Source organism: Arvicola amphibius, chromosome 5 (genome assembly GCF_903992535.2).
Source record: "Arvicola amphibius chromosome 5, mArvAmp1.2, whole genome shotgun sequence".
NCBI lineage: Eukaryota > Metazoa > Chordata > Mammalia > Rodentia > Cricetidae > Arvicola > Arvicola amphibius.
In genome coordinates, this window is record NC_052051.1 from 160,015,437 (window position 1) to 160,030,380 (window position 14,944).

General features: G+C 35.8%; 1 protein-coding gene across 2 annotated transcripts in view; it reads left to right on the plus strand.

Annotated features, from left to right (window-relative positions):
- Cd226 (CD226 molecule) overlaps positions 1-14,678 on the plus strand; it is an 83,870-nt gene extending 69,192 nt beyond the window's left edge. The window contains exons 5-8 of one of the 2 annotated variants that reach the window (XM_038330984.1): positions 937-984; positions 3,645-3,741; positions 8,172-8,229; positions 12,516-14,678. In XM_038330984.1, coding sequence (XP_038186912.1) covers positions 937-984; positions 3,645-3,741; positions 8,172-8,229; positions 12,516-12,629 — 317 coding nt within the window. In that variant the 3' untranslated portion in view covers positions 12,630-14,678. The remainder of the gene's footprint in view (positions 1-936; positions 985-3,644; positions 3,742-8,171; positions 8,230-12,515) is intronic. The other variant, XM_038330985.1, reaches the window with a different exon arrangement.
- Positions 14,679-14,944: the final 266 nt, after the last annotated feature.

Sequence of the window (14,944 nt, forward strand, 5' to 3'; positions counted from 1 at the left end):
ATTCTTCTTTTAATGACCAAGAAAAGAATACCTGATACTGGATGTGTGTCCTTCCTCACCTGCTCTGGTCCAGTTAGTTAGATTCTTTGGTTGTTGGTTTTTTTTTTAACCTTTTATTGATTCTTTGTGGATTTCATATCATGCATCCTGATCCCATTCATCTTCCTGTCCTTTTCTTTCTGCCCTCTGCCCTTGCAAGCTGTCCCACAAGATAAAATTTAAAAGAAAAACCAAAAACAAACACAACCAAACAAAAAGCCCACAATGGTCTCATGCAGCTCAGGCCGGCCTCAACCTTGCTATGTATCCCAGGCTGCACTGAAACTTTTGATAATCCTGCTTCCAACTCCAAAGTACTAGGATCAAAGTATTGGCCCAATGCACTTGGCTTATTATTTAGGTTCTACATTATTTGGTGCCTTCACCATCAACCTACCTGAATCTCTAATGAAGACAAACAGTGGGCAGTACCAACAGCTCTGCTCGTCTAGCCCTGCTGGACAGAACAAGTGGTATTTCTATCATGAGTCTTCTCTAAAGGTTTATAACTCAGTCATAAATACTTGGTCTGGCAGAAACTTACCCTGGAGGGCCATGGGCTTAGAGAAAATTATTCATTTATAAATTTTACTGACTTGCTTGAGATTGTTTTAACTGTATTTATCCTCCGTGAACGGAGGAAAAATAATGGCTTCATAGTTGAAGAGAGTTTTGTCCTTCTATGAATCAATACAGCATTGGAATACATGAAAAAAGCTATTAGAAAGGGACCACTGGGAACAGATAATAATTCTTTCTTTAGGAGAAGGACTTGAGGGCTGACATTATTCAACCACAGATCTATTAGCAGAACTTAAGGGGGAAAAGTGAATGTTATGAAGTATTGATTAACTCCCCAAAGCATCCTGAATGCTTTCTGTTTTTCAATCCACACAGGTCTTATGGAGGTCCACCCCTGCTCTACTCTGGCCATTCCCATAGCAGGTATATAACGAAGGCAGGGAAGGGAGGTAGGACAGCGATGGCTTCAGGCTGTGCTGGGCCAAGTGTGGCTGAAGCTGCGCTTCTCTATACACACATTTCTGGAGGGGAAATGCTTGTTTGGTGCCTGATTTTAGAACATGGAGGGAATTTCAAAGTAATAAAAGTTCAACTAGTCCAATATAAAGTAAGTGTTTATCTGTCACCCTCTGTGGTGCCCATTACCCAGCACATAGAGAGACTAAGTGTTTAGACACTGAACAGAAGGACATGACACTTATGGTCAGATTTACTGAAAGAGGCTGGTCGTGGGAAACATGCTTCAAGCTGAAGCATTTGAAACTAGGATTTATAGCTGAGAACTCTGATGAAAATAGTCTAAAGTCATATAATCAAACACAGCAAAAACATGATCTTAACTCTTAATGATTCTGAACCTACTTTAAAAAGGAGTTCCCCAAATTTTGTCCTTTAAATGTAATGACTAAAATTTAATAATCATTCTGTTTTAAAGATATAGACTTATATATTCATAGATTTTCTGATTCAAAAACAACATATTATTTAGAAAATTTGGAAAAAAAAACAAAAAAATCAAGAAGAAAATATGCTCTAAATCTGCATGTGTATACATGTGTATGCATGTTTATGTCTGTGCATGTCTACCTGTGTACATGTGCATGTGAAGACCAGAGGGCAGCATTAAGTGCTGTCCCTCGGGAATTCTTCATCTTGCTTTTGGAGACTGGACCTCGTACAGATCTGCCAACTCAGTACCAGGTTCTGTTTACTTCTCTACTGAATATAGATTGTGACACCACCACAGAGTTTATATAGGGTCAGAAGTCAGGTCTTTGTGACAGTAAGGCAAATGCTTTGCAAACTGAGACATCTTCTAGCTATTAAAAATTTAAATGTATATTTCCATATGATTTTGTATATGTAAATATAGAGCCTGGATTACCATCACCAAATTAATTAGCACACCCCTAACTTACCTGTATTATAATCTATAGCCCTTGAAATTTTTCTTCAGATAGCAAAACCTGTACCCTTGAGCATGATCCCATTTTCAGTACTTCCTTTTCTGTGCCAGAAATCAAAGATTTCAGCATTTTTAGATTTCACATACACTTGGACTCTTAGTATTTGTCTCTATGTGTCTTCCTCATTCACAGCACTCAACATATAGAAACAACCGACATGTCTATCACTGGTGGAATAAATAAGGAACACGGTATGTATGGACAGCGCAATGTAGCTTTCAGCAGTACAGAGAAAAAGATGATGTCATCTGGGACACTGAGAAGAACCTTGTGATATTCTGTTAAATGACATAAACCAGACTCAGAAGAAGAACCACTGTACAGTTGCTCTCACTTAGTCTTATAACACGGATTAAACACATTAAAAACTTGAAAGCATCTATCATTTGTCTTAGTTTCTTTTGAATAAAGTTGGTCTAGACTTAAGGTTTTTATCATAAGAAAAGGATTCAATGAAACTGTGGCTTAGGAAGTATGGGATGTTCTGAAGAAATATGAGGTAGAATGAGTTGAAGAGATATTCTTCTCAGGTTGGCATTGATTTCCAGACTGCAGAAGCAAATATGCTGTCTCTGTAGACAGCAATAAAGACAATAGGTAAACCTCACTTCAGGTTCACCCCTGCCAACAACTAATAGTGATGGCGGCTCCTCTCACAAGATGCTCTGTGAGTGGAAGTGGATGAGGGTGGCTGTGGGCAGGAAGGAGGTCACAGAAAAGTGGAGTAGTGTCTCACCTCAATCTAGTACCTTAGAGGTGGGATTTCTCAAGTAGTAACTCATGATTCTTTCCTCGTTTGATTTATTTATCACCTCGTTTGAGAGATGCAAGAATTCTGAGCAGAGAAAGATGATGCTAGGGGCCAATCAGCTAAAACAGTGACCAGTCAAGGGGAAAATTTAGAGTTCCAGACAACACCAAGTCAGAGTAACATGTTTAACCTCAATATCACTTTTAAAATTCATTCAAATGTAGTATAAAGTATATTTTAAAAAATTTTCATAAACATTTCAGTTATATATGCCTACCTACAGTACACATCAATGTAAGATGCAGTTCTGTTAATATATTACTCCAGCATTGCATATTTTTCCTCTGCAAGCACTGTTTTGTATATGAAAAGGAAAGAGCATGTGTTCAATGATTGCTATTACCACTATTGTTCTTTCTTAAGATCTATTTCTATTACTTTAATTATGTATATATGCATATCTGTGTAATGTATGTCAATGTGAGCATAAGTGCTTTCAGAAGCCAAGTGTCAGATTATCAGGTGCTGCAATCACAGGCAATTGTGAGCCACTGTGTAGGTGCTGAGGACCAAGCATAGGTCCTCTGCAAGAGAAGTAATCAGTGAACCATGTATTTAGCTCCATATTCTTCTTGCTGTTGTTGAGCCCAGCTTAGTCAAGGAAATAATAAAAACCTGTGATAGTCATAAGAATTAAGGAAACTCCTAAGGAAAAATGCCTTTCTCCCCTTACCCCACCCTACTGTTATTAAATTCTTTGAGTTTGATTTTTATCCTGTCATGATTATTGGATCCTTTCTTCATTTCCCCTTCTTCTTTGGTGGCCTTAATTAAATTACTAATTCATGCCTTATTTTTTTTTCTAGGTGAAGAGAATAAACATTTTATACTTCCCATTGCTGGAGGATCAGTTTCACTGTTGCTTGTTATCCTAATTATAATCACAGTTATTTTTTATAGCAGGTGAGTAAAACACATTAGCTTGAGTCCTATTTGCCTAGAATAATTATGATATTTATGGTTGTCTATGAATGATTCAACAACTTATCAAGCTGATTCAAGATATGTGTGTGTGTGTGTGTGTGTGTGTGTGTGTGTGTGTAAATTTCTGTTCTTAAGCAAGTAATAAGATGTAGGGCAGTAGTATTATAGACAAAAAGTGTAATCATTCACTTAATAATTAGTAGAGTCTATAGTGTGCCTTCTTATTCTAGTGAAATCCTTTGTTCTACCTCCATTTTCTCTTTCTCCTCCTCCATGGGAATAGCAGTCAGTTGAGAAGATTTTATGTGAGGGGATTCAAGAGGGCAACAGAGAGAAAGAGAGAGAGAGAGAGAGGAAAAAATGAAGAGAAGAGAGGTAATATTCTATTCATTCATCAACTTTTTTATTGCAATGTGGCAAATAAGAGATAAGGAAGCTTATATATTAGCAGGATAAAAATGGTTTGGTAGTTTCTGAACCAAGCCATGTAGGGATGCTAAATGAAGTGACTTAGCTAGGAGCTGGAAGGGTGGCCTTAGAGAGATGTTTAAGTTCCAATGAAGCTTCTTACTTTTTTACTGTATTTTGACATATAGGAAATTTCTAAAAATTTCTTAGTTGGCCCTTTCTTTCCCTCTAGCTCTCCTGTGAGCACTACTGATTTGCCTCATATTTCTCATACTTTAACTGTCTTGAATAACCCACACCATGTTCCAGCTGGAGTATTCTCTGCCCAAGGGAAGAAGGGCCCCTATCTGAACATGGATATTTTGCATGTCCGGAAAAGCACAAGCACTTAATATGGTTGTTTTGATAAATGAATAAACAAAATTTTATTCTTTTCTTGCTGATAATGTTAAAGCGTGCGCACACACACGGGCACACATTTTTTAATATGGTTCTCCAGTAGGTTTATAAGTTCTGTCTCCAAATATCTCTGACCTCTACCTCTTTTACTGTCACCTGATTTTAATAACTCTTTCATCTTCCCACTTTGCTCTCTGACAAACTTTCTCCTTCTAACCTATTGATTTTGCCTACTCCTTTGGAAAATAGGATTGGTGATCTCATTTCTAATTGATTGATGCTTGTATTATCTTCTCCTAGACACCAGAATAATCTTAGAACTCATTAACCAAGTCATTGAAGGTACCTTGTTTCTTGACATCAGCATCTTTATTTATATTTTCCACATTACTACTAGTGTGTTGATTAATTTTGTTAAAGTTGGAACAATTGTATATTTTTTAGTATGTCCAACTCATTGTTCAGAGAAGAATTTTGTTACAAAAATGTAATTTCTCTATTTTGGCCTCAGTCTTGTGCTTCATTCAGCATGCAAGACACTTGTCCTCTTTCCCATGCCAGAGATCTGTCCTCTTTTGATGTTCCTTCAAATAGACATGATGTCACAATCTGGAAGCATCCTGTCCTCCTAATCCGCTGTTCCTTGAATCTTACTTTGTATTTTAATTCTTCTTGTGATTGCCATTTTTTCATCCACATCTATGTATGATAATCATAATTTGAGAATTTTGTGATTTACCATTTCTAGCTTTCAAATGTATTTATCACTAATATGTCTAAGTAGTGCATATTCAATAGATGTTTTTACAAGTACTTTGTGACACAGGGAAGTTTTTCTTTACCCCCATCATGGGTGACCTTAAGTTTTTTTATGACCAAGTTGAAGTAAAGACACCCCCAAGCATACTACTACACTTTAGTTTACAAAAATTTGCAAAGGGCAGAGACCATAGTAGGAACAAGTAGGGACAAGCAGCACAGCTGAAACAATGAGTGGCAGGAGCGACCTTTGAAAGGTCACAGGAGTTGGACATGATAGGTCTTGCTTCCTGAAAATGCATTACTTTTACTTGAACAACTAAATGGGACCAAAGAGTATATAACCTTCCCTGGTTAAATGTTATAAAAAGATTAGTAGGCTTGACTGAATAATAGTAGGTGAAAAACACAAAAGAAAGGGCTCTGTTCATCCTACCTTGTCACACGGCTGTCTTGGTTGTTACTTCAAATGGAAATGCTTTGAAAACTGACCCAAGGGTTATAGCAATGACCCAGAGTCCCACGTCTTGCTGTTTAGAATAATTCTGTAGCTTCAGATGTGCTGAGTTGGACAGGAGCCAAAGCAAATCCTGACTTTACTCTTGACACCTAGTCACCTGTGATTCTGATGTCTTTGGAAGCAAGTCTTCTGTTTCACGATGACAATAGTGAATGAACATGACCAGGGGAAATACAGAGTGTCACTCAGAATGAAAGGAGCCAAAGTTTATTCTTGAGATGGACATTTGTCTTTGTAAGATTATATATCACATTTAGTGAGAATGATGTTGCTTATTTGTACATTTGATAAAAATGTGCAGATTATGTAATGTGTTGATATACTGGAAACTCCTTTTTAAGTACCTTACAATTAGACAAACCAGGGCAACTGTTCAACACAAACAGTCTTTGGTAAATGAACTAACTATATTATAAAGGTAGGAGGACTGATTATGAGAGATATTGATCTCTTGTGTAGCAAATAGCACACCACAAATTACATAAAGCAAGCTTTGATATCTAAGCCAAATTCTCTTTTATTTACCACATGTCCTCATATTATTTAAATATCACTAAACAAACCCACAGACAGACATATGCACTCAGACACACATGTGCATATAGACACACACACAGACACCCAGACACACACCTACACACACACCATCATTTCTTATGAATGACAGTTTAACTGCTCAAAGGCATAGGTCCATTCAATAACAGTCATAGCATAAATTTTCTTAAAATATAAATAAGAGTTGACTTATACAAGTTTAAGAAAATGTTAATTATACGTCATACATTTACGCATAGAAGGAGTAAATAAATTGAGGACTAATTTCTTAAATAACAAAAGCCAAACAAACGCACATAAAGAAGTAAGATTGTGTTGAGGTAGTAGGGCTGCTTCCAAGGAATTCCAAGTATCTGCTGTAGGCAATAGCTATTACTGAGCAGCTTTTAGAAGGAATATCTTGCTTTCAAATATTCTACAGAGGAGTTGAAATTGTATCTTTAAACAAACCAATGAGAAAAAGAAAAAAAACAAAATTTTTCACTTCTTGTATTGAATCTGTTTCTACTTTAGTTCAGTTAGAATCTTATCTGGAGAGAGATGACGAAGAGAGGGCCATCATACCCTATCACAGCTCTTTCAATAGTCTTGGCTGTGGTTATTCATTTGATATATCTTTTTTTGTTTCTCTTATATTTATTCTTTTGAAATTTTGCACAGAACTTTGGTTTTCCTAGGTGAGTGTGTTGCACACTGTGTCTCTGGATGGTCTATTCCTCCAGGTGACTCAGAGTGGGGGAGCCTTAGAGTCAGGTGGGAGGACTGTGGCTTTAACTTCAGCACCACTACTAACCAAACATAAGAAGATTGGCAAGATGCTAGTTCCCCTCCAAGCACTTTCCTATTCCATTAGAGCTTTGATAAACTCTAAATAAAATAATGCAACAGGTAGTTTATAAGACCCATGAGATTTTAAGAAGCTTAAGTCAATAATTATTGTCATCCAATAATGACAATGTTGGCATTTTTTAAATTTATTTATTTTTCCTCATTTTTTTTATTAAAGATTTCCATCTCCTTCCCTCCTCCTCCCCCTTCCCTCCCCTCCCTTCCACCCATACCCCCACTCCACCCCTCTCCAAGACAAAGAGCCATCAGGGTTCCCTTCACTATGTTAAGTCCAAGGTCCTCCCAGCTCCCCCTAAGTCCAGGAAGGTGAGCAACCAAATTTTAAAGAAGATTTAATTGTAGAAAACCTCTAAGTCCAAAAGCTGTACCATTTGAATAACTAATCTACTTTATAATATTTTGTAAAACCATTGTGATTAGTTATTGTCCTTTCCATCTATAAGCACGTTGGAGAAGTATATTATTCTTTTCATTGCTGTGACAAATGCCTGGAAAAGCAGCCCTAAGGAAGAATAAATTTATTTTGACTCACAGTTTCAAAATCATGGAAGCAAGAGTTTTGAGTTATGATGTATCCAGTCAGGAAGCAGAGGGAAGTGATTCTCGGTGTATTTTCTTCTTGTTATTGAGTCTTTGGTGCCACCAAAGGATGGTGGTACAACATGAGTCTTCACTCTTCAGATAAAAATTTCTGGAAACCAAAATCACACCAAAAATATATTTTCATGATGACTTTTAATCTAGCCAAGCTGACAATCAAACCATCAGAGTAGAGAGCATAGCTATAAAGCAACTGTTTATAGCCACAACTATGTATTCACTAGGTACGCTGTGGCTGGGGACACAGCAAGGAATTGAGTAGGGATAACTAGGGCTCAAGCACAATGTCTTAATATTCTTTGCTGAATTTGTGTTCTAGAAGGAGAAGGAGACAGGTGAGAACACCACTTAAAGAGCCCAGCGATAAACAGAGTAAGGTAAGTTGATTGTCATTGCTCCTATTTGTTGAAAAGTCTCTCGTAAGGGCTTTTTCTTTTTTAATTTTCACTTGCCAATCTTATTGCTTATTTCCCGTTCAATGAATGACCTTGAAATGACATTGCTAGCAATTCAAGTATTGCCTAGCTGAGGAAATAGTTATCCTCTTACTGTTAACAACTCTGAAGTCAGGATTTTAAAAGTATCTTAGTGTTGAAAATACTACATGCCCATAGTTCTAGCTCTTGGAAAGCTGAGGCAGAAGGATTGTGAGGAAAATAATAGAAAGTACGCTTATATAATTTATCACCACTACACATTACCAAAATCTGCTTTTTGTGTGTTTACACGTTGAACAAAATTGGTAGTTTAAAACAACAGACATCTATTCTTTCATGATTTTGAGGATTGAAGCAAAAAAAAAAAAGTACAAGAAGGATGGCTATTTCTGAGGTAAAATTGGTCTTTTCTTCCAGCTTCTGGTAGCTTCCTGCAATTCTCCACAGTCATTGGCTTGCAGACACACCTTTAAATCTCTCTTTGTGCTCACCTGATGCTTTATTTGTGTTTGTCTGGATGTCCTTTACTCTAATAAAGGTTCTGGTCATATTGTACTAAAGGCTGGTATTCCTTATTTCAGTTTAACACGTTAATTTTATCTGTATAAATTTTGAGTGTGTGCATGTGCATATTAAGGCAAGCTTTTAGCCAATATGTGTAGGAGGAGCAGGTGGTTTATAATATCTTATATTTTCCTTTATATATCTCCATCTTATTTTTTGAGAGCGTCTCATTGACTGAGAGCTTGCTACTTTTGTCAGATTAGCTGGCCATTGACTGAGATCCTGTCTTAAACTCCTAGTACTTGGGTTATTGGAAATCTGAATTCATATGCTAATGTTCTCCCACTAAGTAGTTAGCTTTTAAGCCATTCTTCCATCTTCTTAATGTTAACTTATCTGCAAAGATCTTTCTTTTAAAACATGTTAAATAATAAAACTTCTAAAATGACATTTTAGAAAATAAACTTATTTAATTTACATCATGACTGCAGTTAGTTTCCCCTTCTTCCTCTCTTCCCAGTTCTTTCACCCCACCCCTCCCTCTCTTCCCAATCCTCAATCCACTTCTCCATTTCAGTTTAGTGAAGGGCAGGTCTTCCATGAATATCAACAAAATATGGCGTATCAAGTTACATTAAGATTAAACACCTCTCATCTATTAAGGCTCGGTAAGATGATCCAGTATAGAATCTACTAACCTGGGCTCATGGAGACTGAATTAACAACCAGGGAGTCTGCGTGAGACTGACCAAGGTGTTCTGCATATATGTTATGGTTATGTAGCTTGGTCCTCCTAACAGTGGGAACAGGGGCTATCTCTTGTAGAGACATTTTTAAAGAGGTATCTATTCAACTCAATATAGAACATAACATTGTATGTCATAAGGTTATTATGAGGGTTAAATTAAATTTAACTACATAAATGACTCAGAAGCATTGCATACACAAAGGTATAATGCATGACTTTCATTGATAATATTATCTTTGAATTAATTTTTAATTATAAATACTCACATAGGTTATAAAATTACTAAATTGTCAAGCATGTTGCAGGATTGTGACAAATTATATTTTTTTTCTTTCTTACTCTATTATGCTTCTGCCCCCTACTGTTTAAGTCAAAGGATGGAAACTTCCTTAAGTGTTTGCAGATAAAAGGGGTGCTTTTTTATGCTCATTGTCTTTAATTTTAATTCAAATATCTCTCTTTTAGTAGCAGAACTATTATGTTTTTAATTTAACTATAAAACATTGCTGGGGATTGAATGCTCATATGACCCCCTAAATTCACATATTGAAACCATCAAACCTCCAATGTGATAGTATTTGCAGGTGGGGCCTTGTAGAGGTGATTGGGTTATAAGTGTGGAACCTTCATTAAAGGTATTAGTGTTTCTATAAGAAGAAATGGAAAGAGTTTAGAAAGCCAGATATCTTTGTTTGCTTGTTTTTATCCAAGAAAAAAAAATTTGCACAAGAAGAAGGAAGAAGATGATCTGTAATTCAAGAATCAAACCCTCAGTTGATATTTGACATTGGATTTTATACTTTAAAATTGTGAGAAGTAAATGTTTGCTGTTTAATTAAGCCACTTAGTCTATGCTATTTTGTTATAGCTGCCTGAACTAAGACATTTTCTCAAGTGCTATCCAAAATGACATCAATTTTTCTTCACTTTAATTATTTGCAGTCAAGTTCTACATGGCTAAAAGGATAAGTACTCAAAAGCTCCTGGCAATCTGATATGTGGGCTGCAGACTTCTTAATAATCTATCAACTTAATTTTCCTCTTTTATGAAGTATTGGTCTTTGGAATTTTTTCCCCTGATTGACTCATGGTTTACTTCTTAGAATCAAGTTCAAAACTAAGATGTCTTGTCTTAGTTCATCTGCTAGCAGGGCACAAAAGACGATGCTCCAATTCCAATGCTTAGATTAAGAATCCTTTCTCTGTTCTGGGTTATTTGTCCCACCAAGCCAATCCAAATGCAAATGTGTTACTATAAATTTTGAGGGTAGAAAGATACTATAAATTATTTCTACTAGATATCTAATTTTTCCAAACTTCTTTAGGTTAAGGATATTGTAAAGGATTTGTGGACAATTTCAGTAATCTTAGATTATTGAAATCTTAGAACTGTGAAAAATAAAGGTGCTAGATATATTTGATTTTTTGAGTGCTTTACACAGTCCATTACACATGAATTAGTCATAATGAATTAGTCATGTGCGTATGTGTATTTAGTTGCTTACTTTTTTAAAGCTAGCAAACTGTACTTTAACATTTTTATTTATTAAAGGGAATAATGCTAGGTATGGGCTTCTTCCTCTCAAGTTTGTTAGGAGTGTCCTTGAGGAACTCCAAACAATACAGTCTATTGCACTCTTTTTGGTTGCCCACCAGAACTTAATGATACGATCCTATTATGAAGACACCACACAGTTTACCCAGGCTATATGAGAAAAGTCAAGTTGCCATTGACAAGGAAGTTGCCTCCCCTTTGGATAGCTTTCATAGATAGCACCAAAGGGGGGTACTTAGGCTGCTAGAGGGAAAAGTCATCAAAAATCTTGCATAGCACTGTGCATTAGTGGTACAAATGTTATTGGTTAATCAACTACTCTCTGGTTGGATTTAAGACCTGCTCCATGGGAGGAAATGTATGCCTGGTGCTGTAAATATAAGACCCATGGTGGAGAGCTTATAGGCCCCATGCATGAACCTGCTACTTTGCATTTGCTAAATGGATGTAGTATGAATCTGCTCTCTAAATTCATATTTCTGTATCTATAAACTAGTGTAGCTCTCAGATATCATCACAAAAGTTTCTTTGTACAGTGGATAGTGGTTAACATAGAAACACAACTTATTTTAAAGTGAAGAGAAGTGAAGAGAATAAGTAAAGGAGATAGAAAATTATAAGGGCCAGAGCCTGGAAAGGGAAGAACTAGATTAAAACACTCTCGTCTAGACATGATAGGATTACTGATTGCACTAATGAATCCTAGCAGCTGTGGATGCCTACTAAAGATCCATTCAAGATGAAGCCAGTCAGCATTCCAACCTGGAAGGAAGATGGATTCACAAGACCCAACCCATAGATGAGAAGCTATTGACAGTTGATGGCTTCTACGGAGGGAGAGTCAGTTTTCCTTAAAGATGTGTTCTCTGATGGGTAAACCATATTCCAGTGGATGACTCCACACCTACTTATATATGGGCAGAACAATTTGGAATCAGTAGGTTATAAAAATAATGGAAGTTGGCAGGAATGTACTGATGAGTCTGGTAAAAGTTAGGGGAAGGAACAGTGATAAACAAGACCTAAATATTGTGTATGCATATTTAAAATAATCAAAAATGAATAAAAAAATGTAATTAAAGAAAATTTTGTTTATTCAGGTATATATTAATCAGATATTACTGTGTATACACTATGGGGAAATATACTAGACCTTGCATAGGTAGAGGACACCTTATCTTTGAAGAGGTAATCAGAATGAAAGTAAAACTGATAATCTGCTTTAAACTTATCTAGCATTTATTCCAGTTTTGTAAATTGAGGATGTAATTTCTAATTAAATTTGTATGATATGGGGAAAATTTATCAAATTATTTGTAATGGAAATTTAGCTAAGTATATTTGGAGGGTCTTATAGAATACTTTCATTGGATGCTGAAATTAAGTGAGCCACTCAGTGTTTTGCTATTTATTTTGTAGGTAGCTACCAACTGCAGAAGTCCCACATCTCCCATCCACTCTATAGATGACGAGAAAGAGGACATTTATGTTAACTATCCAACCTTCTCTCGAAGACCAAAACCAAGATTCTAAACTGTTCTTCTGGCCTGAACACATTAATGATGACTTCCATGGCATAGGGTTTTAGTCATTCTTTCTTCACCACCAATATCTACTTTGATAAAAACTGATTGAATCTATGTCATTTACTATAAAGAAACTTTATCAGCTATGAATATTTTTGATAGAGATGCATTAAAAAATCCAGATCTAATTAGCTTATATGTACAAGAAAACTTGTCCCATATGTAACAGAACAGTCTAGAGAAGATGAATGCTACAAGGTGTTCTTGTATTTGAAATTAACGGTGGGCAGAAGCTTCTCTCCGAATCCTTCCTACAGTGTTAATTTCATTTACATACTACTGGTCCAGTTCTCATGCTGCTTCCTCAGATGCTCCCATCATGGTTGTCAGTGACACTTGACAGAAGTTTTTCAGGTCAAATATAAGAAACAGAGTTGATTATTCACTTATTAGTAATAAGAAAGTGATATTATAAAGGATGAAATGACTTAAATCAGTTATGGGTTCTCTTATAAAACAAGGGCAGTGCTAAAGCCTTACTTGGAAATTCCAAGTATTGTTAAAAAGAAGGATGAAATGGACCTAGAAGTCATTTCTAACAAATACTATCACACAGATGTTACTCATTTACCAGCTAACAGGTGAGTAGGCTGCAACATCAGCATCATTACAAGGAGTATACGTAAAGATGGCCAGGAATGAAATGGGTGTGAAATATGTCTCTTCCCTTTCTAGTTTCAAATAAATTCATCTCAAATTCTATAGAGAATTCTTGCCCTCCGACAGGGCTAGTCTTCTATAAAATGAGATGCTCTAATAAGAAATAATGCTTTTGATAACAGTTTTCTACTTTTGAGAATTATTATGAAATGTAAATTTGTGAATTAAAAAGCTTGTAAAAAATGAACACATGAAAAGAGATTGGTGAGTGTAAGTAGTAGAATTCAGATGTAGTAATCTGAGACCAGTGAATTTGGAGAATGTGAGGGGAAAGGAAAAGGTGTCACAGAATAGTAATATGTGAAAGAAAACTTGTGCTTCGGAGTTTGAACTAGCTCACTCCTACCAACATTGCTGTCTTTGAGAGAATGTACCTGGTTTTGTTACATATTTATGAAGCTAAATAAAACTATAGTTATCTCCAAACCATGGTGGTCATTATCAAATAAAATGGTGTTTATCATTTGAAAGACCCATTTCTTATCTCTAAAGAAATTTAAAGAATCATAATCTTTAAATCTTCATTGTAGAAAGCTTCCTTTAAGTTTCTGGTTTGTATATTTTGTTTCAAATTTAAGTGAAACAAATCTAAATGCTACTGCTGTTGCAATGACTCTAAACTGTAATTCATAGTTTAAAGCTAATTAGTGGATATTTCATATTTTTATCCTTAAATACCATACATGATTAATATCCCAATTATTTTCAAACTACAGAAATTCAGAGGGAAATAAAAGAAAATGACCATTTCTTATTTGTGCCTATGTATTTACTCAAGAATGGTTAACTCAGGTTCTAATTGTTTATTTGAAGATTATCATGTCGCCTTTTGTGAACAGTTTCCATATGTCAGTGTACCAAAGTTGGAAGACAACAGAAAACAATCAACATTTGAAACCTCCAGAGATTATATGGCTGTACAGATTAGACTGATAATGAAACAACTTAGTACTGTTTATAAAATAACTAGTTATTTTCTGTAAATGTTAAAAAACAATCAAAATACTGCTTTCTAGATTATTAGGGTGCCCAATTTTGCAGTGTCTAAGTAAGGGAGAGGGAATGCTTTTATAATTGCACTATGGGGGATATAAATAGACATGTAGTGGTCAGTGATTTGTATAAAGAGTCACTTAAGTAGCAAGAGAGCCTCAAGAACATTGGGCATTTTCTATGTTGCTGTGGGAATTCAGATGCCTCTTTAAAAAAAATTACTCCCTCAAAATATATTTAATATACCTACCCTTCCTTTCTATATGTAGTTCCCTTGTGAAATTCTGTAGATGGAAGTTTCTGTCCTGCCCAGTCCCACAACTTTTCACTCCCAGAGAAACACACAGAGGCTTATATTAATTATAAACTGTTTGGCCTATTAGCTCATGCTCTTATTAATTAGCCCTTACAACTTAAATTAACCCCTTTTTGTTTTTTGAGACAGTATTTTTCTGCAGTATTGGAGCCTGTCCTGGAACTAGCTCTTATAGACCAGGCTGCCTCCCGAGTACTGGGATTAAAGGTGTATGCCACCACTGCCTGGCTAACTCATAATTTTTGTCTATGTTTAGCTACGTGGCTTGGTACCTTTTCTCAGTGAGGCATTCT